This window comes from Planococcus citri, chromosome 1 (assembly GCF_950023065.1).
Source record: "Planococcus citri chromosome 1, ihPlaCitr1.1, whole genome shotgun sequence".
In the NCBI taxonomy this organism is placed as follows: Eukaryota; Metazoa; Arthropoda; class Insecta; order Hemiptera; family Pseudococcidae; genus Planococcus; species Planococcus citri.
Window position 1 is genome coordinate 36,564,567 of NC_088677.1, and position 26,296 is coordinate 36,590,862.

At 32.5% G+C, this 26,296-nt stretch overlaps 3 protein-coding genes across 4 annotated transcripts in view; 1 reads left to right on the forward strand and 2 right to left on the reverse strand.

The window, feature by feature from the left end:
* Nucleotides 1-26,296, forward strand: part of LOC135831712 (neurobeachin-like protein 1) — a 134,129-nt gene that overhangs the window by 102,820 nt on the left and 5,013 nt on the right. For both annotated transcript variants that reach the window (XM_065344400.1, XM_065344401.1), the window contains 5 exons: nt 23,159-23,280; nt 23,582-23,720; nt 25,501-25,675; nt 25,780-25,893; nt 26,063-26,215. In XM_065344400.1, the coding sequence (XP_065200472.1) occupies nt 23,159-23,280; nt 23,582-23,720; nt 25,501-25,675; nt 25,780-25,893; nt 26,063-26,215 (703 nt within the window). The remainder of the gene's footprint in view (nt 1-23,158; nt 23,281-23,581; nt 23,721-25,500; nt 25,676-25,779; nt 25,894-26,062; nt 26,216-26,296) is intronic.
* On the reverse strand, nt 875-4,812 carry LOC135831726 (larval cuticle protein A2B-like). The gene is made up of 2 exons (XM_065344425.1): nt 4,715-4,812; nt 875-2,151 (listed from the first exon to the last, which is right to left on the reverse strand). The coding sequence occupies exons 1-2, from the start codon at nt 4,724-4,726 to the stop codon at nt 1,576-1,578; spliced, it is 588 nt and encodes a 195-aa protein (XP_065200497.1). The 5' UTR covers nt 4,727-4,812; the 3' UTR covers nt 875-1,575.
* Nucleotides 9,309-10,755, reverse strand: LOC135831729 (cuticle protein 7-like). The gene is made up of 2 exons (XM_065344427.1): nt 10,621-10,755; nt 9,309-9,944 (listed from the first exon to the last, which is right to left on the reverse strand). Exons 1-2 carry the CDS (start codon nt 10,624-10,626, stop codon nt 9,420-9,422), a joined length of 531 nt encoding a protein of 176 aa, XP_065200499.1. The 5' UTR covers nt 10,627-10,755; the 3' UTR covers nt 9,309-9,419.

The following is a 26,296-nucleotide window of genomic DNA, read 5'->3' on the forward strand; positions in this document are numbered from 1 at the left end:
CATTTCAAAAAAACTTCATTTTTAAAATATTTTAAATTGAATAATGAAGGTATAATATGAGGACTGCGAACAGGGAAAAAAAGAAAGGGGAAGATTGTTGCGAAAAAAAATGCAAAATAAAAGTGAAATATTGTAAAACTGAAGCATATTTAAGTGATCCTTCTGTATTTTCATTGTTATATCAATGATTACTTATTATTGTTGAAGAATGAAATTGAAAACTATTTTCTTAAAAATTTAAGAAATGAATGTTCTGAAGATCTTGAAAAAAAAAGTTCAAAAAATTGAAAATCGTAGAGAAATTGAAAAACAGAATAACGACTACCTACGTGAAATCAAATTAGAATTAATAATTTTCACTAGAAATTGAAAAAGAAAAGTCCCAACCACCAATATTTTATTTTAAAAAATAAAAAATTGGGGAAGAAAAATAGTGTGCAAAAAGTAAAATTAGGTACCTACTAACGAAATATTTTTCAAAAAAATCAGAAAAAAGCGTCATTACGAATAATCTGTAAAAATATCAAAAATGTGCCGAAAGAATTGAAAATTGAAAAAATTAAAAAAATTAAAAAATCACAAATCATAAAATCAGTTTTTTAAAACTAGGCCAATTGCAAGTTTTTCGTGATACCATAACTCAATTTTTATTTCTTTTTCAGAAAAATACTCAATTTGAGAAATTTTTTGGAATGCTCTTTGACCATTATCTAATTTTAAAATTTTTGAAAAATGAATATAACAAAAAAAAATTATCAAAAATTTCACCGCCGTTCAGAAGCCATTAAATCCTCAACGACGTCCGTATTTTGAGAAACACTGCAGCATTGCATGGGTTGACGATATTACGAGTAAACAAAAGAAGCTCAATTAATTCCATATTGAAAACTTTAATCGTGTTTCGATATTATTGCTACCGAGATCCGGAAATCTCTACATATCGTATGTAAAATAAACATTTACGGTAACGAAACAGGCTACTCCAGTAAGTAGATAAGTATACGTGGATGTTCGAGTGGCAAATTGATTCTTATAATGCAATTAATAAAAGAAGAAAAATCCGTCCAGTACTTGTAGAAATTTAAAGTCGACTTCATTTATATTCAACCTTCAAAGAAGATGTTGGGGCGTACGTATGGTACGGACTGCGGATAAAGAATCCGATGTGGGAGTGAATTTTGACTTGTGTAGAGCATTATAAGTCTTTTACTTATAGGATCACCGCGCACAGTGGTTGTACATTGTAGTAAACGTATGTATAGTATAATATCTATCGTTGACTTTTTGCTACTTGTTAGCTTGTTGTATGAAAGGTGAAAGAAACTTGACCATTTTTGGACAACGAAGACTGATACAGGAAAATGGCTATCGCCGGTCGACTATCAAAATGAAAATATACAAATTGTTTGGGAAAATATACAGATTTTTATTTGACGCCTTGACTTTTAAAAAAAAAAGAACTATAAGGTTATGAACGCTGTGTGTCGAAATTTACACTATTGCCTTCTTAAAATAATGAGATAATTGCGTGGTCATTGAGGTTTTTAACGGCCTACTCGAAAGTAAATAGTGGTTTTATCTGTGATATGCTGCGTAAGCATAAGGCGCTTTATAGGGGTAAGGAGAAGCGTAATGAAGAGCCGGAACGACATGTGATACAGCCGGAGCCGAATAGTAAGGCGTGGATACTACGGCGTGATATTTGGCCGGAACGACCGGAGCTGTGTGGACGACTGGAGCAGCATGGACGGCTGGAACTGCGTGGACGGCTTTGGCAGAGTGTCTATCTACGACGGCGTTGAAACCATTGATGTGATCAGCGGTGTAATGGACGGTTCTGATGGTACCATCGGGTTCGGCTAAGCTGTAGGTTCCTTGGACGATACCGTCTTTGCGATATTCCTCTTGGGATTTGTAGTCGCCGGTTGACGGATCGTTGACACCGTATTTGAAATGGTACGATGGATTCGGATCAATTTTCTCAACATCTGGATGGATGGGTTCTGCCGCGTATGTGATCGGCGTATGTATTACGGCTGCTTTAGGTGCAGCAGGAATTGCATAACTGTAGACGGGCGCAGGCGCCGCGTAATATGCTGGCGTTATGCATAGGCTCGAAGGTATGTGGATTGATAGAAACGCGATTAAAATCTGAAACAAATGCGGTAGGTGTTAATGAATTGGTCTGAGTTTTCATCAGCTGGCCGGCAGCTTCCTAAATTGCTATCATTAATTTTCAAGGTTTCGGAAGATTTTCATTATTTTTTATTTTATTTTTTTCACTTTGGCTTAATCGACGAGTGCTTTAAATACATATAGAATATGTCCATGTCCAAACGTATGTAATACGAGTACATACGTATCTGTATAATGCGAAAAAATTCTTCAGTGATTGATTACGATGCTACGATCGTTACAAAAACATCATATTATATGTATCGAATCGGTGTAGAGTATAGATTTATGATATAATGGACGTATTTTCGAGTAACTCCGAGTTCAACCATTCCATCGAACGGTTATCTAATTGTAAGATGCGATTCGATTTACGCTTTTGTTTTATTTAATCTATCTAAATATGGAAACGTGAATGAATGTGGTTGTATCACTAGCCTAGATTTTTATTATCTGTTCGCTTTGCACCGAAAATACCTGGTATTGATGTTTTATTTTATGTTTTGATCGTTACATAATGTCGGAGTAATTTCAGTCCCCCTCGCAGGAATTTTACTCGTATGAATGCAAAGGAGCAGAAGAGTGGAAAGGAATTGAGGTGATATTTTCGAAGTCAATTTATGGATCAGTTGATGTGATTGAAGTTTTATCGAACATGAGCTAAATGCACCAATTAAAAGCTACCATTAAGCACTGTTTCTTTTCAGTGAATTTTTTTGGGAGGGAGAGAGACAGACAGAAAGGTGCTATTGAAATACGTTCAATTTTTTCTTCAAATTTATTTACTCATTTGCAAATTTCTTGTAGTAGTTTAAGATGATTAAAAGTCGGTTTCGAATCTTGAGGTCTATATTTAAAATAATAAATTGATCGACTAAAAATTATATTCAGTTAAAGAGTCATTTTAGAGTAATTTTCTGTAATATTTATCAAAAGGGCATCGAAAAATGTGACCAAAGATACGCAATTTTTTGCAAAGTATGCATCTTGAAGAATTTTTTGAAGACAAACAAAATATTTCCCCAAAAATCAAGGGAAAATTAAAAAGGTGAAGTTTTCAAAAAAATTTTAATTGGATATTTTCTGGTTTTGAACGTAAATTTTGGTGTAACTTTTGAAGGCCAACAAAAAGTTTTTTTTAATGAAAATAAATTATACAGAAAAAGTTTAGAGAAATCCAAGTTCTCTCGATGAAATAATTTCAAATCGAATTTTTGAAATTTCTGGACACCAATTTTGATGTTGTTTGAGGACTGGCAAAAAATTCGTTGGAAAGATTTTCTATCTTTAAAATAGGAGAAATTTCAAAAATTTAGTTGAAAATTGCAGATTTTTTTTAAAATTCTGAAGTTTGCTAATAACCTAGTAGTTTATCCCCCCTCCCCTTAAAATTTTCAAACTATTGTCTCTGTAATTCCTTTCACCAGCCTAAAAAAATAATTTTGATTTTAAAAAAAATCGCTGAAAATGTAAGAGGGGGAATGAGAGAATCCGGAAAGGAATACATATTTCATTTTTTGTCCACTCTATCATCAATTAGATTGTTCTTATGGGTTAGGGTACTGCTCCACTTTCCTCTCTTCTCCTCTTCTCTCCTCCCCATCCTCTAGAAGCCGAAGGAACGAATCACTCCAGTATTTTACGAATTCATTCATTTTTATAAGAAAAGTATAATTTTTTAGATGTCTAAAATCATCCAATTTTGAACCATGACTGGTGAGGGAAGCGGAAGAAACCTTGAAGTGTGTTTTAAACCCCATTCATAGTCCTTGCAGAGTTGACTGCCCATACAGGATGCATTTTTCATGCTATGGCAGCTCGAGATGTATGATTTGCATATCTTTTTTTATCAAAGGCGTTCGTATTTACGATTCTTCTTATCGTTCAATACAAATATTTATTGCGTTTTCACAAAGCTAAATACTACATAGATAGGCAGGGAGGTATCTAGATCTGCGATCATTTTGTTTTACTGAAACCACTTTTTGCACTTTGGTTGTAAATAAAAAGCGCACTTCGATAAAAGCTGTAATAATTCTTGTTTTTAAAGATCTGAGTGTGGCATTTTATATAGGCATAACTTTTCGCTATGTAGAGGAGATTGCTTTCATGGCATTTTACAGGGGTTTGATTGTACATATTTCAGTCAAATGAGAACCACAAAGTATTATTAAAATTATGTTTACAATATAGTTTTTATCAACTATTCAAAAATTAATGTCCGTTGCATTTGCCTGGCTTGAGCTGATTTGAAAATTTCGATTCAAAAAGCAAAGCATTATTTTGGTATAGGAACACAAATTTTTTATAACGTTAAATTTTTTGACGTTAAAAAAAATAATTAGTATACAATCAAGAATTTTGAAAATTTTAACTCGTCAGTGATCAAATTCCTGTTTTTAAATCGGAACCACAAGTTTTAAAAAATCAAACAAAAATATTTAAAACAAAAAAATAAGGTAAAAATATAAATAGGTATAAGTGATAAAAATGATAAAACTAACGAATTTTAAAAAATATATAATAAATAAAAACTCACCTGTAAAATCATAATTACCCCCTAGAACTTCACTCTCAACTTCACTAAAAACAATATTAACTAATGATCGGTATTTGTTTAATCGTTCATTTTTATATGGATTAAAGAGTACCTAGCGTAGATGCTGTTTTTTTTCTAGTTTCATTAAGTATCCATATAAAGTCATATTATGTGTATGATGTTAAGACATATGGTATCTGGGTCCACATATGCCATAAAATGATATTTTTTCCACATAAGAAGCATACTTTGTAAAATATCTCACGAAATGTACAAGTATTATTATACAGTTTACTGAAAATCAGGCATTCAGGCGCGCGGATCGATATTCTATAATTGGAATCATTGATCTATTTTTCTAATTAAATTGTAACTTTATTAATTTCTGACCGTGTGGACACCTTTTTGAGTGATGTTAACTCTCCACGTATGGGTATAACAATGATGTTAACGAAATAATAACGAACTTCTGGTTTTTGATTATATCAGTACGAGGTTTTTTTCTCATTTTTTTTATTTTTTTGAGGCTAATGAAAATATACGAGTAGTTCTTTAGTTGTGTTGTGATTGTGGTGCGAATATGTGCGCAATGCGTGCTGATTTTTTGGTATTTCGATTTCAAGGTAATGTTTTACTGATTAATTTGAAATTTTATTGTTTTTTTTTCAATTGTCTTTTTTGTAATAGGTATTATGTGACTTTTTCATCGTATCATTTTTTAAAAAGGTGAACATTTTTCTTGAAATTTATCGTTAGGTATTCATTTTCATTACGTTTGTTTTGGATTTATTTGAAATTTAATGTTGCGATATCCAATTTTACTGAAATACCATCAAAATAATATACCTATTCTAGTTATTTTGAATTACTGTTTATTGTGTCATTTTCCACAATCTTTCCACAATTTTATTCCGTTCTGATCATATTTGATCAATTTTGCAGCAATTTTTTTATTTAGGGTATTCACTTGTTATTTACAAGTTTTGAATTTTCCCTGTATTTAAACGAAAGTGATAACGATGATGATAAAATTTTTAAATTCAGACACTACACAATTTGAAAACTTGTCTGAAAATAAACACGAAGCAACCCAAAGAAAGGGCGGTTATTGCCAGTAAATATAAGTTTAATGATCATTTTAACAATTTTTATAGACACCAACAAACGCCTACTTAAGACTGCTGTGTAAATACTGGTGCCAAAACATTTTTTACAATTTTTACAACCTAAAGAAAATTTTTAAACAAACAAAATTTTGTAGGAAAAAATTACCATAATTTATCCCAGAAATATTGCCGCCATATCGACGATAAAATTTGAACGATTTGAAAAATCCCAAAAGTACCTAAAGGGTAAGGAAACGTGATAGGTAGCTAAGATAATAGTAAATAGTATCGGTTTATATTGCCTTATACATGCACATAAATAAATAATCGATGCAACGTGGACCATCATTTTTGACTATATTTCTATCAATTCACAAAAATTAACATAATTTCCGGATTCTGCTCTAGAATAAAAACATCAAAATCATCTCAAGGTTCCAAATAGTACAAGGGCAGTAATATACGTATATGGTGATCGTATCATCTACACCGAGTAAATTGAGTAAAAAAATGTAACTTTTTTTACAGTAGGCGAAACCTACAATGTACCTACTCGTACTTATGTTAGTAAATTTAATTCGATTTGTAGATTTTTTCCATCTAATTCATTTTAGAAAATGAAAATGTACAAGCATTGGCGTCAGTCGTCGCAATTTTTTGAATGAAATTTGATACTTTGGTGTTGAGAATTTGCATTCAATATGACCTCGAATGCATATCAAAATTAATTCAAGCATCTTGAAAACGAATTTTCGTTCGACCAAGATTGACAAGCGGCGCATGGTGAAAAAATTTCCAATCCAAGGTTTCTTTAAAATTAATCACTTGTCGCGCATAACGATAGGTTTTAATCCTAGATGCGGTTTTATCGTGTTTTTAAATCATTTAAATCATTCTGATTCATTCGATAAAATTTTATGAATATGTAATAACCCAATTGTTTAAACATTTAAAAAGTAAATCTAAAATAAATAGTTTTTGACTCAATCATATCGATTGACTGAATTTTTAATCAGGAATATCCAAACCTTGTAGTTGTATATCTACCGATAAGAAATGTAAAATTTTCTCATAGAAAAAGCTGTTTTTCAAAAATTTCAAAATTTTTACACGTAAAAAGAAATTTGAATGAAAGCAAACTATACTTGAACCTATTGTTAGGTACACATAATCTCTGGAATGGAATAAAGAAGGGAAATAGGTAAAAGAATGTCTACTTCATATCACCCACGAAAATTTTTAAAGGTTTATTTCACATTCTTTAAACAGAACATGCACTCTAACCTCCATTCAACTTTATTCAGATGTTAAAAAACATTTCAACAGAAATGTGCGTAAATTAGGGTAGATCGAGGAAAAAAATTCCGGTAGATTAAGACCAAAGTTAGTGTAACCTTCATTTTGCGTTGAAAGTCACACAGAAATAATTTTGGACCCCGAGATATCCCTGGAGTGGGGATTTGGGATCTCAAAGAGAGATGATTTTCAAAAAATCGTGGTTTTTTTAGTCTCTCCCTTAACCAATTCGTTTCGGAAAAAATTACCCAGTTCCAAAATACTGGTACAAATTGAGATTCTGTGTTTGACATGAGCTATTGCTGTAAAAGTCCAATTCGTTTCATTTTTTTATTTTTTTTTTTAATTTTTGGATATGGACAATTTTTCCACGACGGTTGGGTAAAGCCTAGAGCAAAAAAAACACCATTTCTTAAATAATGATCCCTGCTTGAGAATCAAATCTTTTCTTCAGAGACACATCCGGGTTACCCGTGGTAAACATTTTTCTGGGTGATCTTCAACTCAATCACTGACTAAATGTGAAAATCTATAAGTACCAATAACTCGGTCAAAACTCCCAGACATTTTTTTTCGCGGTCCACCTCAGTGTAGATAAGTAGGCACTCTTTTAATTTGGATTTGGTTTTGAACTTTGAGATGCCAAAAAAAACATAATTTTTTTGCTTCTAAAAGTAAAAAAAAAAAAAAAAAAAAAAAAAAAACGCTTTATTCTAAAAGCACTTAAAAATTTCACGTAGGCCTACCACTGTAAGGCGTATTTTGAAAGCCTGAATTTTATCATTTCAGCTAAAAATTCAAATCTTAAAAGTTTAACTTGAAAAATTAATTTCAATTCAAGACAGACTTGAAGGGGAGTTACTTTTAGTGAAGAGAGATGTCTTCAAATAATGAGATGAAAAAAATTCATTTGTGCAGAAATTCTGCTTTCGTCAATTTGTTTTACCCTAAAACGTGAAAATTTGTGTGAAATGACCATGGAAGAATAATATTGACCTCATATGGTTCATGAAGGGGAAGAAGGGAAGAAAGCATATTCCACAATAATATTGCACAGGAAGTGAAATGTTCATTGTTCACTCTCCATAGGTATTTGAACCCTTCTCATGAAAATTTTCAACGTTTATTCATTTAATTATCTACTCTCGGACGTCAAAAGAATTAAGTATTTTCCTCATTTTACTACAACCTTGAAGGAATTTTACTGAAAAAAAAAAAAAAAAAAAAAAAATGATAGACAATCATGTAGTATTTCAAAAGTCTCTGATTTCTTCTCATTTCCCCGCAGGGTATTTTAAGGAGAACATTTGAAAAAATTTAAAATTGAGGTTCGATCAGATTCAAGAAAAAAATAATAATTTCAGAAATTTATTACACCTTTCTTTTTAATTGAATATTCCAGATATTTCAATTATTACGATGATTTTTCGTTGAAATGTCAAGGAAAAGAAAACTTTGATTCGATTCATCTTTCAATCTACTAATAATGTACTTAATTTAGGTATTAATTTTCTGTGTTTTCAAGTATCTACCTAATAATGATATTTTAACAAAGTGGTGCAGCTTAATCTTTTTGGTAAATTCAAATTTCAACTCGAATTTTGATATTTTTCGAAAATACGACTTCGAATATACACTCTATATTTGAGAAAAATTATTTTATTATGAATAATTTTAAATCTTTTGAGCAAAAGTTGAACTTTTTCCATAATTTTTGAAACGATAATTGTTCTAAACCCAAAAGTCCCACAACACATGTAGGTATCCAACATTTCAAGACCGCTTTCCTTCAGAAGAAACAGACTCTTACATTTCCATCTTTCTGTCACAAAAACAATAATTTTCATCGTATTCTCACGATTTCAACTTCTCATCCCGCCACCAACATCGAAAAAAGCAGAAGAGTAAAATATTATGTACGAAGATGTTAAACAAATAAAATATGAAATATTTGCACCCGTGGGCATCTCCTATTCCAATACAGCTAACAACCTCTAATAAATATCCGTAAATGAGGTGCTGAAAAACGTGTCGTTGTACCGGTTGAAAATCATTTAAAAGGCATTAACTCGTTCCACGCGTCCGCGCAATACTTCTACCTTACCTATGTACATAATGTATAATGTATAAACTCGTACCTAGTAGGTACCCACCTATACTACAAGCATACGTTCATAAACAACACAATAATATGAGAAGTTAAAAAAAAAGATTTATTAAAACGAATCTTACAAATTAATATTAAATATAGAATCACACAAAATGTTACACAAACGGTTTCGGTTTTCGGTTTCGGTCTATTTTCATTTTTTGTACGCGTATGGGTAGTAACCAGAGTAATAAGGATAATATCCATTGTAATACGAGTACGGATAACCAGAGTAAGGATAAGCCGAGTATCCGGGGTATCCGGGGTAAGCGGCGTAATATGGGTAACTAGCCGATGCTGCGGGTACAACTGGGGCTGGGGCTGGAGGTGGAACTACAGTTTTTACAACGGTGGGTGGAGGAGCGATTTTGACTGCGACTGGGACTGGTGATGGGGCTGGGACTGGGGCAATTCTGGCTCCTGGAGCACCATTTTTCGAAACTTGGGCGCGGAAACCTCCGACTGGGTCAGCGACATAGGTCACGGTTCGGTAAGTTCCATCGGGTTCCAACAATTGGTAATAACCTTGAACTGTATCTCCATTACGAGTTTCCGATTGAGATTTTTGGTCACCGGTAACGGGATCAGCGACGGCGTATTCGAAATTATAATTCGGGTTAGCGTCGTATGTATCTTGGGCTAACACAGCCGATACAATGGCTACCAATACTAAAAAGGTCTACGAAAAACAGAAAAAAAAACATCATCTTATTGATAATCGTGATAAAAAATCTCTGTTCTATGATTAAAGTCTAAGTATTTTAAACAGCACCGAATCAAAATACGAAAAAATCATCATAAATTTTTGGAGCAAAATTCAATTTGGAAAATTTTCAAGAAAATACTTTCGATCGCAAAACCAAACACAAGGATTTTAATTTAATTCAAAATAAAATAAAATCAACAAAAAAAATCGAAAAAATTATTTTGAAAATTTTTTAAATTATCAAATTGAATAAAAAGCAGGCAAACACCAATCCTAACTAAACTATAATTTTCATCACATTTCATCATTTACATCAACAAAATTCAAAACCAAAATATAAATCAATAGAAAATGTTCCAAATTTGAAATTGAAAAATGTAAAACATCAATTTTTAATCAAACACTTCAAAGATCACTTGAATGCAACCGTCACCATTTTCACCGAAATATTTAAAAATTGAAAAGATCAATAAAATTTAAAAACAAAATTCGCACAAATTTTCACAATAAAATATTTAAATTCACTTCAATTCTTTTTTAAAAAAAAACCAAGAAAACAAATTAAATAAAAAAAAACACTTGAGAAACGAGCGACGCACATAGATGAAAAATAGATTCAAAAAATATTCAAAATCACGAATAAACTTACCTTCATGTTGACTTCTTCGTACAATGTCGATAAACGTAACGTAAAAATCAAATAACAATCCAAAAGCGTAAACCATCATATTTGTACTAGTTTCTACCCAAAATCATCCAACCAACCCCACCACCTAAATTACTACAAGCATAACCGTAGTAAAGGAAGAAGAAAAAATCCAAAAACTACTTTTTCGTTGGCGAAAAGGTGTGAAGATGTTATACTTTGAAAAGGTAACGCGATTTAACCAGATGTCCTTCATATTCAAAACTTTATACAAATGTATTAAAACTAGAACTCCCTTGCATAATCCAGATTTGAGGATTCCACATTTGTCGCAGATACAAACCACAAATACTCGCACACACGCGCCAATATACTTGTAAATTACCTACCTATACAACTATATTGTGCGAGTAACTATACGATACGACTAATATTCTATTCTAATTTAAATATACGATGGTGAAAATCGTTACAAAAAAATGCATATTTGTAAGTGATATTATCCCACGTAGATTGATACGAGTATTAACAATGTCATTTATACAGATAAATGCGTTTATAAATTGAGTAATATTTTCGAAACTATAAATTTACTCCCGTCATATACGAGCATCTTCGAATCATTCGAATGGTGATCCAGTTTCATTCATACATTAAGTCACGCAAATACAGTAGAATTAATTAAGTAAGATATTATGTTTTCAATGAAATTGATCCAAATTTAAGTTTGTTGATTTTTGCCAATTTAACACGGTGATTTTTCATTTCCGGTTTTCAAGAAGATTTTCTCTCTGAATTCCCACCAGTGTAATTTTTTTTTGACCATTTAGGTAAATTTCGCAATGGACCAGCAAAAACCAATGTTGAGGCCATGGATTACAAAATTTGAGGCCCCTAAGTTCATTTTTCGAGTTCTGAGAAATTTTTGAAAGTCAAATTTGAGCTAAAAATTACAAAAATTAACGTTTTACTGAAACCACCCCGAAATCTAAAATTTGATGTGAACTCCTCCCCCCTCCCTTCACGTCATCGATATGATATTCCACTTTGTAAATATGTACCGATAACGCTGTCAATTACATGCAATTAAGGAATTTTGATTTGAAAACAATCAACTGGATAAGCAACCTTTTCACAACCACCCTCCCCCTCTTGAATTTCTATTAAAAAAACACAATAAAAACACAAAACCATGCCATTTTATAATATTTTTTTGATAATGCATGGTTTGAATGAATATGAACTTATTTCAGGGATAAAATGCCTCCAACGCCCCCCCCCCCACTTGAGAACTTTTCTTCCTGTCTTGAGGTATGTTTTCGATGGAACTTACATACTATGGATGGAAATTTAGAAGGCCATGAAGGAGGGAGAAAGTGTAAAAAGATTGCATATCAAAAATGAGTTCCCATTCAACTGAAAAGAGAACCACTAGGCTCCAGAACCACCAATTTGAACGAAACTGGGGCAGATTGAATAAGGACCTCAAAAAACCCCATCCTCCAATTTTCAGAAACTGAAATTGATTTCTGGATTTTTGGCGAATTCTTGAAGTTTTTGTTCTAGGTGATGCAGTCTTAATACGTAGAATTGTTCTAAAAAATGTTCTTTATGTCTGCACCATAAATGAACTTCAGCATCTAAAATTTTAACAAAGGGGTATTTGTTTGATCCTTAATCGACTGATATCGCCCACTCGCTGGAAGAGCGATTCCGTCAAAAAACGAATTTTTTACTTCCTTTTCTTATATCTAGGTACTTATCTTACCTACACTTGAACAGTTTTGAAGCAAAAAACTCATTTTCCAATCGGAATTCCGGATTCGGCGAGTAAGTAATGTATCAAACACCCACCCTATAGTCAAAATTTGAGCTGCCGAAGTTCATAGGTTCGGTCTGGAAGATATGACGATTTTTTAAATACCTATATTGAAGAATAAGCCAAAAGTTGTTTCTTTTTTAATCTAAATTCTGGACCAGTTCAATGATACGCAGCAATTAGTTGATTAGTTATAAAACTTTAATTCTCAATCATCTTTGCACGTTCATTCTTAAATAATTTTCAAACGTTATCAGAATCTATAGTAGGTACCTATTTATTTGTAAAAAATCAATCATTCACTGAAATTAATTAATTTCTTTGATGTTTAATTGGTCAATTCAGCCATTTTTCAAATAATAAGATGGGTATAGGTACTTTTGATCCAACATTACTCTTTGAAAAAATTTATTGCAACTTTCGATCGAAAATTCATTAAGTATAGGCCTAAAACACACGTTAATGTACTCGAATGTAAATATTACTTCACGACTTCTATATTCATGATCCAGAAAACCAAAAATACATCCATTATTCGAAATATTTTCCTAGAACGCAGCAGTTATCTAAGTATTTGATATTTATACAAAAATCAGCACATGAGAAGAACGTGAATTCTATCCCCTCTCTCGATCCAAATACCTATCTCAGCAACATTAATCAAGTTCATCCAAATAATTAAAAAATATACCCAGGTCCGCAACAGGTACAAAAAAACGCACACTACTCCACGAATAAAATGGCGTCTAAATTCCAGAGAGAAATATTCTATAAAAAGCATATCAAAAAAAAATTATATCTAATTTACAATTAAAAAATCTAAAAAAAAAAATTATCGATTCTTGAACTGTACTCGTATGTACTCAAAATAGAAACCGGTTTCATCCATTATAACGTGAATTTTTTTCGAGACAGAATGGTGTTTATTTGTTTACGCAAAATATTGAACACACTGTAATATAAATACGTACATATAGGCTTCTATATATATTATGACATTGAATATGGACTAGTTTATTAGGCTGTCCTGTCCCATCCCATCTGACCACTTAACAAGAAAAATCACTTTCATTCTATTAAAAAATTTTCGTTAAAAATTAAAATTTACAAGTAGAAATAAACTAGGTAAAAAAAAAAACTCCCACCTAGGCGTAAAACAAAACCCTCGTTTAAACCTTACATGTTTAGTATAGCCAGTTAGCCATACATTATTTCGTATTCCTAATTTAAAACATACTCATCAACACATATTATGTATGTGAAACATCGTGAGGTGAGTATTTCATATCATTGAAAAAAACCAGGTATACGTACGTACGAGTACATATTTTGTCACCCTACAGTCAAGGTTAATAGCCGGTAAATTGTACGTTTGGATGGTTATTACTTTCATATGCTGGAACTCGAACTAATAAAACTGATATAATTATTTCAATAAAGATACCTACGTAACAATTGAACGAACATATAACGTTTAAACGATCAATTGTTGTAGCATGTGAAAATAAAAATCCCCAAAATCGATACCACATAAGAGTGTAACCGCAGACGTTAAACAACCGTATTACGGAGAATGTTTAATGCTGTTAACAGACATTCGTGTACTTATGCATTATCATATTACATAATCACAACTCCCAGTACCTACGAGTACATTTTTCATTCGAAAATTGCCATTTATTTTAAGATAACAATGTACCTCGTGCACATAAAGCTCATCAGGTGAAAATCCTGAGACTGAAATAAGTGGCATCTCGCTCCAAAACACCAAAGAATATAATTAGATGGTCATCTTGGCGATTAGCTGGCGGCTTCACGTGATGATAAATCATTGTAAGGTACAAGTACCTACCACGACCATGTGCATCGGTCAAAATTCCTAACACAAATCAATGTCGACTAATTCAATGTCCGGATCGACGCACGATGGTTACCACATAGTCTCCGGGGAGTAAAATGCAAATTTTTACTCGTTGCTGTCCACAAACCGTTAAACAACTACCTCGAGGATGGATTTTAACCCCTTGCAACTGGTTTTAATAAACACTTAATTGTATTTACCGACGACGTACGAATGTGGGTGCGCGAATCACGCGGTGTTCTCCATTAAAATATGCTAACTTTTTTTTCAGACGAGTAGTTACGTACTTCATTATTTTTCCCCCCTTCTGATTTATGAAGCTAGTAAAAACGCCCAAATAGATTGGGATGAAAATTGAAAGTTTTTTCAATTCTTATTAGGTAAAATGATTTTTTTTTCATCGCGGAGGCGTATGAAATAAAAATAGAAATCGACCGCTTCAATCGTTTGTATGGATTGGAATCGATTCAAAAACTATATCAGTGAATTTCTCAAATTCCTGTAACATTAGCACTACTTGCTTCCTCCGCTTAGTTGGCGGACAATTTTTTTCAAATTTAAATATTTCTCGAATAAGTTTGCAATGCTATTTAATTTTGGAGAGTTTATTTACATAATCAAAATTAGTCGCGAAAATTCCATCACAGTTTTAGATTACCCACCTTAGATTGGAACTCACGAGGGGCCACTTACATACAGCATATCTCGTCAAAAAATAATCTCACAAAATTATAAAAATTTGAAAAAATTGGATGGAAAAATTTTTAATAAGAAGTTATTCCAGCCAGCAGAAAAATGTTGAACTTGCAAAGAAGTCTTTTGATAAATCAGTCGCTGATTTCCCCCATTTTTCTCCCGAAGCAAGAAGACCTTTAAAGGGTAGCTCTTTCTGCAGCTCAAATGGAAAATTGAGAGTTCTACAGAGTTATGAAATTTTCCGAAATCGTCCAAAAATTACTTGAGTTGTCAGTGTTTACTCCGAGATAATCAAGTTTGGAGGGCCAATTTTGGCAGAAGTGACAGAAATAGTATTTTTGAGAACATAAAATTTTCAAACCCCATCTTAAATTAATGTCGAAATATAGGTAGATAGTAGATACCGTAATAGTATACTATTTTAATTTCATATGAGAGGAAAATAAATGCTGAAATTTTAAAAAATGGCTAATTTCGAATTTGTAAACATGTGCGGAAAACAGTTATTTTCCTCCCTAGGGAGGAAAGTAACTGTTTTCCGCACATGTTTAGATAGATGCGTTAAAGACGTATTTTCCAACCACAAAGCTGTGTAGGAAACTACTCATTTTCCGATCATATGAAATTAAACTTTTTTTTTCTCTCAATCAAAAGTGAGCCCAAAAATGGACTTGTTCTCAGTCGTGTTGAAAGTGATCTTAATAATGCGTCGGTAGTTAGAATATGGCCTATAAATAAATCGGAAAATTCAGCCCCCCCCCCTCAAAATTGTCAAAATAAGCCAAATCGACGGCTAAAAATCGATTTTCTGGTTGGTAATTTTTTAACAATCGAAAAGGTGCAAAAAAAATATACGAACGAGCAAAATTTAAATCTAATGCATAATTCCATATAAAAAATAATTATGACTCAAAACCTCAATTCAGCTTTTTACCTAAATTTGATTTTTTACATTGCGCCCGCCCCGTAAGTGTACCATAACTGACGTAATTTTAGGGACGTAGGAAGCCATTAACAGCATACTGTATTGTCTAGCTCTAGAGCTGGACAATATTAATACTGTCCGGCTCTAGAGCTGGACAATACTGATACTGTCCGGCTCTAGGGAGGTAAGTAATCCACCTACCTCTCTCTACACATTATGTTCAGTAGTTCTGAATTTTACATTGCACCGCTCCAAAATACTATTCCCGTTTCTTCGCGTTCGCTACTTGACATTTTAGAAACAATTATGAAATGAAACAAATTATAAGAAATGTTAGAAAGAAACAAATTATAAGAAACGTTGGAAAGTGATTTATCCCGCAGTTATGATACGATAGATAAGAAACAGAAGATACCACCATGAAATTTTGTGTAAACAACAAATTAGTAACCATGTATTTCTTTCAGAGATTCATTTCGCACAAGACTATAAAGAATTCCAGCTTTCTATAATTGATTTTTAAATGTACTATTTCAGATTCCGTCAGCTAAAATCACGTTAGTTATTTTACATTTAACGGGACGAATGCAATGTAAAATATCTTACAATGTAAGGAACGTAGGCAACAATGACTGCCTCGAGCGATTGCTCCCTCGCCTTCGGCTCGTTCGCAATCATTCGCTCACGGCAGTCATGGCTTGCCTACATCCCTTATATAGTAATATACTATTTTCTACGGAATACTTGTCAAGGTCATTTGAAGTATTTTCTATCTTCCCTTCTTGTGCCCTCCATTTTTGATCAAATTCTTAGAAAAAATTGCACAAAACATCATTAAAACTTATTAAAATGACATGAAAACTTATTTAAAACGATTAAAAGTTGATAAAATATTTCAAAACAGAAGCAAATAAGTATACTTTTACAAAATTTTTTGGATTTTTAAAAACTGCCAAAAATTGATGAGATTTTAGTAAAATTGAACAAAATTAACAAAAATTACTTGAAACCGGAGCAAATATTACGCAAAAATTGCCTACTTAAATCCTTGAAAATTACCAAAAATTGACGAAAAATTAACAAAATCAGTTAAACAGTTTAGAAAATTGCTTACAAATTTGTTGAAATCTTATAAAAACTTGGGGGTCCAATTTTATTTCGGCTCATTGAGTTCCATTTACACTAACTTTCACCACCTTTTCTTGAAAAATTCAGGCTTCTGAATTAATTTCTCGCTTTAATAATGAAAACTATACGAGTACAACGAATAGGCAGTTAAAATGATTCATATGAGCCGGAGTACAAGTTTCTCGCATTGAATTCGTTTGCTTTCTACCTCCCTGCCCCTTCCGATTCACAAATGCAGGCCTGCATTCATTTTTCAGCGAAAATTATTCCCAATGTACATCTTTTCTGCAAACTGATTCAGTTGCAATTGCATTTAATTTAAAATAGTCCTCTTATACTCACTCCAAAAACAATCGATTCATTCATAAAACCAGTTCGAATTGTACGATCGACCTACGTAAAATTCCAAGTGTTTCCATATTAAGATATTAATTTCGCGCGAAGCTTTTTAATTTAAATACATTCTATGCCATTATAACAATATGCATATGGATACATAAGTAGTTCAAATTTCATATTCTAAATTTATGTACGCATTCGTGCAGTCGATGGAAGAAAATATGTGGTAGATTTTGGTAATTGGTCGTGGTCCATTCACGGACAAGTATAATAGGCTAAGGTCTCCTCGCGAGACGAATGTATTAGAATTGATCGTATGCCAAACTGTTCATTTATTCAGATTGGTAAAACTTAATTTCTTATATCGTATGATGACGATTATGACTAGGTATTTGTGTACCGTAAGTATAGTATAGTCGAAGAATCCGATAATGAAATTACATAAGATAAATTGATAAAAATTGTAACACGCGTCTATCGGCGAAATTTCTAGCGTCGTCGGTGGAATTACAATTATAACAAGGTTTTAAGTTACGACATATGTATCGTACGAGTACATGCATCCTCTTTTGGTATAATGTCATTTGGTTTATGTGTTGGGTACCTATTTTAAGACAGGATAACCGATAGGGTGCGAGTTGAACCAACGTAAATTGTTGGAAAATGTTTAAAAAGTGGATTCTAATCCCTTCAGGAGATCTATAGTTATGCTCGTAAATTAGGTTGCGTAAAAATGCTACTGTATTATCAATAGGTAGGTAATTTGGAGTAATTTGCTTGATTTTTGTTGGTATACTTAGAAGAGTACAACTACGTACTCGAATACTGGAAATGTAATGAGGTCAGGTGATTATCTACCTGTAAAGAGTTCCTAATTGTTATCCCTCTTTTTGGAGCCCTCAATTTGAGTGCTCTTATGTAATGGAAGTTATTATTGGTCGATAAATTTCTCCAACAACACGTGTCCATTTGTTTACCAGCTCACTTAAAAATGAAAAATGAATTAAACCTGGGGAATTATTCTGATGCTTTTTTCATATTTCTGTAATCCGTGGAAAATATCTGCTAGAATATTACACTGTTTAATGATTGGAGGTCAATGAGGATGGTTGAAAACATCACTTTTCAGGTTCTATTGTACCACATTTGTTTTGGTAATTTATATAAGAATACAAGATGTTTTGTCACTGTCACTATCTGAGCTAAACGTTGTCGTTGCTGTTTCTCCTAGTTACTCGTATTTTCTGTATAAAAAATTAATGCAATATGAATACATAATTGTTAACATTTGCTCGTTTATTTGCGGTATTTAATTTCTCAAAGTGGGTTTTAAAATGTTGAGTAATGTGCAAATTTGGTGTGAAATGTTAATGAAAATATTTTTGTGTGGAGATATAAAAAATTCAAGTGTCATAGTTACATTTTTTTGAAACAAAAAATATATATTTATCTATTTGATTTGGGAAATGGATTTTGACAAAAATTGGTGAGGAAGTGTACTTTGAGTGGGACACAGGCTAGGAAATTTTTTTTGAACCCCCAGCTGTACACAGAGCTGAGTCATACTCTTCGAAAGGGGTAGTTGGGAGAAATTTTACTCCATTGTGGTGAGTATTTGATTATTCTTTTGAAGTTATCAGATTCGTGTTGTTTTCAACAGTTCAGCCGTCGACTTTTTTTCATCACATCAAAATGGTGTTTAGAATGGTAAGTAAATTTCTCAATTATGTAGTTCGTCTTTATCACTTCTTGCTTATCTTTTTTCATACCTACCTATTTGTTTAAAAAATCTGCGGGCGCTGTCCACATTTTTAAAAAAAGTTTTCAATGAGCGAAAATCATAAGAATTTTCATAAGTTTATCAATAGAAACATTTTCGCGGTTTAAAATAATATTATTACGTTTTCATTTTAATTTCAAGTGAACCGCTATGAGTTACCAAAGAGTTGGTTTTTAATTGGGACTTATTAAAATTGAATAAAAAAATAAAATAAAAATACCTAAGGCTTCCTCGTGTTTCGATACGTATAGCAATTTGCTGAGTGAGAAGTCGACCCTCAAAAGAGTAAAATTTTTATTGCTTTTATTAATTTTTAAATCATTAAGACATATCTCGAGCAAACTTTTTTACGACTTTATATCAATCTAATTATTATGAAAAAAAAGTCAGATTGCTTGATTTGCTAACATAAAGTTTGATATAAAATATATATGCAATATTTGAAAATAATATCTAAAACAGATCTCGTAAATCGACTAAATTAAACTAGTTCCTCGACCAGTCTGCATTTTTTTCTGTTTTTTTTTGTTCGGCTAAAAAAATCATCTACGTATGATGAAGTTACCCATTTCAAGTTCATATCGCATTACTTCTATGGCTATTAACGATGAGGTTATTAATGAACTGGAAGAAGATGAAACGAATGTACGAATTTTTAAACAGGGTTTCGCATCAGTGTTTTGCTCTAATTACTCTACAAAGGCCTTGTCATTTTTGCAACCATGATTAATAGTTGCTTCAAGTAGATAGGTATATAGATACATTGAAGGCCAAATAGGAGGAATCTGTAATTGGAATTGGAGGCGACTTGGAATTAAAACGAATTGATTTATGATCTCATGCCAAATAAAATCCTGCTTTGAGTTCATTTCAAGTTGCCCGATTTTCCTCAACATTTTTTCGTAGGCTCCTTATCCTTACGTTTAGAAAATTTGTTTGCAACGTTTCAATGGTCAATCATTAAGAATAATTTCAAAAATATTTGCCTGAAATTTCAAAAATTCAAAGTTGGGCTTTTTTTGAAATCTCAATTTTCAAAACCTTCTGTCAAATTTCTGAGCTTCACTTCAGTTTAAAAATTTGAAAAAAATTTAAGAAGCATAAATTTTTGCATGATTTACATCTATGATATTTTTGTGATGGGATTAGCAAAACCTTGAGAGGCTTGGCGCTAAGCCCCAAAATTTTGGCCAAAATGTAAAAAATGTGTTGAATATCGAGTGATGTATGGTTTGTTAGGTTTTTAGGAGCGCTGGACACGAATATCGACCAATTTTTTTTGATTCGATCCCTCCAAGGCCCACGATCCCCCCCCACCCCCAAAAATTTTGAAAATTGTGTAAACCCTGTTTCATGTAGATTATCAAAAGATTTTAGCAATGTTGATCGTAATGAGCAAAATGGTTTGAAAGTTCTTGAAAAAAATTCAAAAAAAGTAGATGAATACAAAATAGAGTCTGGAAAAGATTTCTTGCTCTATTTTGCTGCTCATCGATTTAAAAAATTTTATGAACTATCTTTGGTGTGCCTAGAGTTGCTTTATCGGTCAGGAGCCTATACTAAGTACCTTCATTTTTTTTTAGAACTTTGACGGGTAATTCAGCTGATTTTTTTCCACGAACTGGTACGAAAAACTGCCTCAAGGGGAAAGGGGGTTGATGAAAATTTTCATTCTTTCCAAATACAATAAAGCAGCAATTGAATTTTGAGAAAAATCAGGGATCCCTCCACCAGGCCAAAACATGACTTCTTTGACATGAAATGACTATAATGTTTCAAACTTACAGATCATCTCGCTTTTCGCCGTCATCGCAGCCATCGAAGCTGGTTTAGGTTTAGCCTACTCAGCATATCCCTATTTACTGCCTTTCGCTTACTCCTTCACTTTACCCTGGCTATTCCAGTCAAAACGCTAGCTCCAATTGCAGCAGTTACTCCGGCTCCTTTTGTTAGAACCGCTGTACTAGCTCGACTTTCACAGCTCCAATAGCTGCAGTCGCTCCGGCACCATTTGCTGCTGTCCTAGTTCCAGCTGCTGCTCTAGTTCCTGTGTCTGCAGCCAAAATCGACAACACTGATGCTTTCCCGCAATACCGATATTCTTACAATGTCCAAGATACCTTGACTGGTGACTCGAAAACTCAAGAAGAGATTGAAGAAGACGATGTATTCAAAGGAAGATGCAGTCTGATCGATGCTGATGGAAGGAGATGAAGAAGCGTTAAGCGTTATGTTAATGTTTCTCATTGTCAGCATGTGCTTTACTATGTTTCCTAATAAAGTCATTTTTGTACAATATTTAATATTAAATTTTTTCAGTTTCATTTTATGTGTCTTGTCTTGATGCAAATTTTCGCACACGTCTTTGTTATCTTTGTATTTAAAAAAAAACTACACATGCCCGAGATATTTCGCAATATTATAAACAGGAATTAACGAGTCACTTGTTTCCTCAGTCTGAAGTATGTGTACTTGGCTGGTCTAATGCACACTCCGGTTTATTCCATTCTGATAAGTGTACAAAAGTTTACACGATCACGATGTATTTTCAATACCTTACATCGATTTCGTGACGAGTAAAGCGTTCTCTATGAATCAGACCATAAAGTGATATGATTTCAAGTTTAATAGTTTTATGTCTTTTAGAAGAGCGTACAAGAAATCAAGACATGAGATATTAAAGATCCAAGACGGACCTGTTTGTGGTTATATTGAACGGTGTAATTTAGAGGCGAGTTATTCGGAATTAAATACATTCGATTTTCTTTTATTCTTTTTCAAAATTACCAGGTCAAAATTCTCACCGGATCAGATCTGATGTTGGATCTGGCCAGATTAAATTGAATCCAGAGAATGTTTGAATTTGATAAGATCTGATCAGATATAATAATTCTCCATTGGGTGTACCAGAAATGTCATTGAATTTTCGTTCAAAAATACTTGCGTAAAAAATGATCAAAATGAGACATTTCTAGACCATAAAAGTAATGCGGTGGTAATTTAAAAACTAAAAATTAGCAATGCTATGTCTTCGCCTATCCAGTCCATTAGCAGCAGGTTTCCATCTTCTCCTCCTTGTTTTTCACGATAATTTAAGATCTTTTTAAAAAATCACGTTCACGAGAGCCGGCATTGGGTGGCATTGCTACTATTAAATTCGCGTTGTTCTTTTTTATATGATTTCATGGTTAAAGTAAAAGATTAATGAGCAGAAATTTTAATTAGTTTTCAATAAAATATTCTGGTTTGCAGGCTTTAATGTTTCATCGTGAAGTATTTGCCACCCATTTAACTTGTGGCGCCTAAAACAACTCTTCTCTTGGTAAGATAGACCAAGGTTGACTGTGGAGATGTGTCTTTTAACCCGAAACTTCAAAAATGAAATTAACGTGATGCTTTTTAGAATATTTCTATTTTTTTTTTTTTTTTTTTTTGAAGCAACCACTCAATGTATGGAGATCTACCTATCTAATAACTACGTTAAGTCGTTAGCCTAAACTTATGGAAGTCCTTTTGAAAATCTCAATCTTTCATTTCACCCTTGTTGTTGTACTTTTTTATATTCGACGAATTTAATCATTTTCGCAATTTGTTAAGAATTTTAAACTTCTTCGTAATATTTTTTGACATATTGAGGTGCTTTTACGCATTCTTTTGATGGTTAATCTTCGTGATGGTAAATATTACATAGATTCGAATAGACCTACTTCAAATTTGATAACTGGTTTTATATGTTTTGACATTTAGCTTCCAACTGTTCGTTTGAGAGTAAAGACGAAGATGCAAACGTACCTACCTAATTAATTATGTTGAATTTGCTCATCGTGAGATTCTATTTTTAAACTCGAATTGAAAACCGCCTGGTGTAAAATTTTTATCATGTTTACAAAAAAATAATTGTCATTTCGACAAAGTGACAGCTTAATATTATAAAAAATATAATTACCTATATGTATTTTTGTGTATACTAATTGTGGTACCTTTTTTTTACAGCCCTAAAGAAGCTCATTGGAGATTATCCCATCATGAAAACTTTTCGAGAATGCGGCTAAAATTGATACCAAATCTACACTTCGACTCGCATAAAGATGCTAGTAATCTTCGTGATAACACAGGTACACCTATGCTTACTCGTGTATTTATGTGCTTATGTAACTCGACTTTTTTTTTTTTTTTTACATTTCATTCATATACTTGAAGCGTGCAGAACTAGTCTCTAGGTAGAGTAAAAATGTGTGCACTTTGAACGTGTCATGTGAAATTGACTCATGAAAGCGACGTAATTTAGTTTACATACTTACAAGTCGAAATATAGTCTATAACCGGTTTATTTTTTAAATAGATTAAATTTTTTATTTTTATTTTCATTTTATTGTCGCGATCTAATGAATTTGTACTCGATTGTTTGTTTATTAGGATGGTCCAAGTTGAGAATATCCGAAGAGATCGCTTTACCTTTGAATATTTCCCAGGCTGCTTTACGCCATGAATCAGATTCGGGTGTCGAGCAATCGTCTGAAGCTGAATTAATTAATAATCAGTTGGAAGAAAGCGAGTAAGTGTCGTTGCGATGGAGATAAGGTGGCTGGCTGGTTAATTGTTTTTGATGATGAATATCCGTCATTTTTTAAAATGTCAATCTTTCACTAAAATATAGTGGTTACTAGTAGGTATAGGTACCTGATGCCTACTCCAATGTTGGGATTTAGATAGGTAGTAGGTACCTAGGTATAATTAGGTTGGTATAAGAAACGAAAATGCTGAAATTGGGGGCTTTTGAACCCACTGCTAAAAAATAAGATAGGCTTATCCCAACTGGACATTTTTTTGAATTGCACAAAGATAAATAGAAAAAGCATGTAGAAATACATCATTAGCCAAAATTTCATGAGCTAAAACGCATTTTTTGATTTTCGGCGAATTTTTAAAAATCAAATCTGGATTAAAAATGTGAAAAAATCAAAATTTTACCAAATTCATCTAGAAAGCTGAAATTGAGTATGTACGAGTAGGTAACCTATTTTCGATCCCTCGAATCGATTGGAAACTGTTTCGAACCATTTTGAGCAGTTCTGGAGGCTCCAGCAGATTTTTGAAAGTTGAAATTTCCACAACTTAATATCCATGATGTTGGGAAGCTGAAATTTGCTCAGTACTGTAATTCAATATGCTGAGTCGATTGGAGGAGATTTTAAGCCGTTTTGGAGCCTCTACGGCGTATTTTGGAGATTCCAGATTTTCAAAAAGTTCCATAAAAACCGCCCAAAGTACCAATCGGTTTTTGCCGGTTTGGAACTGTACATTTTTAAAATTTTCAAGTATGAAAAATCGATGGAGAAATACTTATAAGGTTTCGAACCAAGTTGATTTGGGTACTTTTTGAAAATTTGGAATTTCCAAAATATAGCTGTAGGCTGCAGAACAGCTTGAAAACCACTTCCTATCAATTCAGCATGTTGAAATTAGGGCATAGTGTGAATTTTTGTTTTCCAACTTCATTAGGTAACAATTTCTGGAAATTTCAACTTATCAAAAATATGCTGGAGGCTCCAGAATATCTGAAAACGGCTCAAAACCGTTTCGAGTGGATTCAGACGGTCGAAAATAGGGTACATACTGAATTTTAGCTTTCTAGATCAATTTGGTAAAATTTTGATTTTTTTCATTTTTGACCCAAATTTGATTTTTATAAATTCGCCAAAAATCGAAAAATGCACTTTAGTTTCTGAAATTAGTCTAAAACGTTAACGCCAGTTGGGACAGCTATTTCCTTTTTAGGGTGGGTCGTGAGTCGTTTTTAAATTTTTTCCAAATTTTGATGGAGCCTAGAAAAAAATTATGCCCAAATGACCTTAATAAGACGTGGTCAATTTTTTTCGAACAATATCAAATACGAATTTCGAAAAATCGACTCATGATCCAATATTTTTTTTAGTTCAAAGCTCATTTTTCCAAAATGTGGGAGTTCTTTAATGTTCGTTTTTTTTTTTAATAAGATGGTAAATAATTAGAATTGAATTAGGTATTGAAAAGAATCTCGAAAATTTTTTTCGACACATACAAAAATTTCTAAATCTGTTTGTTGGAAAGAAAAAGAAGAATTTCGATTTTTACACTCATCATGAAGTAGGAAACCTGTTGAAATAACTTTTTTTTTTATTAGTATTTTCGAGTTGAATTGAATCAAGTAGGTATTACATGTGTGTTTCACGGGACACCCTGCGTATTACATATATTTTCTAAAAATTTATGTCGTTAGGTGCAATTTTCTGCCACATTTATTTTTCAGATAAGCATATTTCAATTCACTTACTAATCATGTTGTATGATTTTAGACTGGACAATAAATCAGACGTTACTCAAGGTACCGAGAAATTGCTCATAACGTGTGATAGTGAATTGGTCACTTTGATGAGCGTCATCAAAGGAAAAATCGAAATAACAACGAATAATTTTTACTTTTACGATTTATCTCAAATTAAAGAAGATGGCGATAGGCATGATTTCAAAGTACGTAGACGCACCGAGATCGACTTGAATATCTCTTACATTTCGTAAAAGTAGTGAGTGACATTTTCAATATTAATGTTTCGTTTGTTTCGATTGTTTTATAGTGGTCGATTTATAAACTGAGAGAAATATATCTACGCAGATATAATTTAAGAAAAACGGCTTTGGAATTTTTCTTAACCGATCAGACCAATTATTTTTTGAATTTTAATAAAGAAGTAAGTACCCTGCAGTCGTGATGATTGATTTATTCGATAATATTCGTCTAATTAGATAATAATCGTTATGATCATCGCGTAACACGGTATTTCCTTATTAATATCAGTGTCACTCCGGTGGTGTTTCCATTTTCATACGATTTGTAACCTTGATATGTGATTTCTACAGGTGAGAAACAACGTGTTCAACACATTGATGAGATTACGACCTCCAAATTTACTATATCATAGTTATAAGTCTCCGTCGGATTTATTACGATCGTCGGGATTGACGCAAAAATGGGTGAATCGAGAAATTACGAATTTTGATTATTTGATGCAGGTACAAAAAATTTAAAAAAATAAAAGTTACCTACCTATTATTTTCTTACTTGTATCAATTTGTAATTATGCGCATTTATTT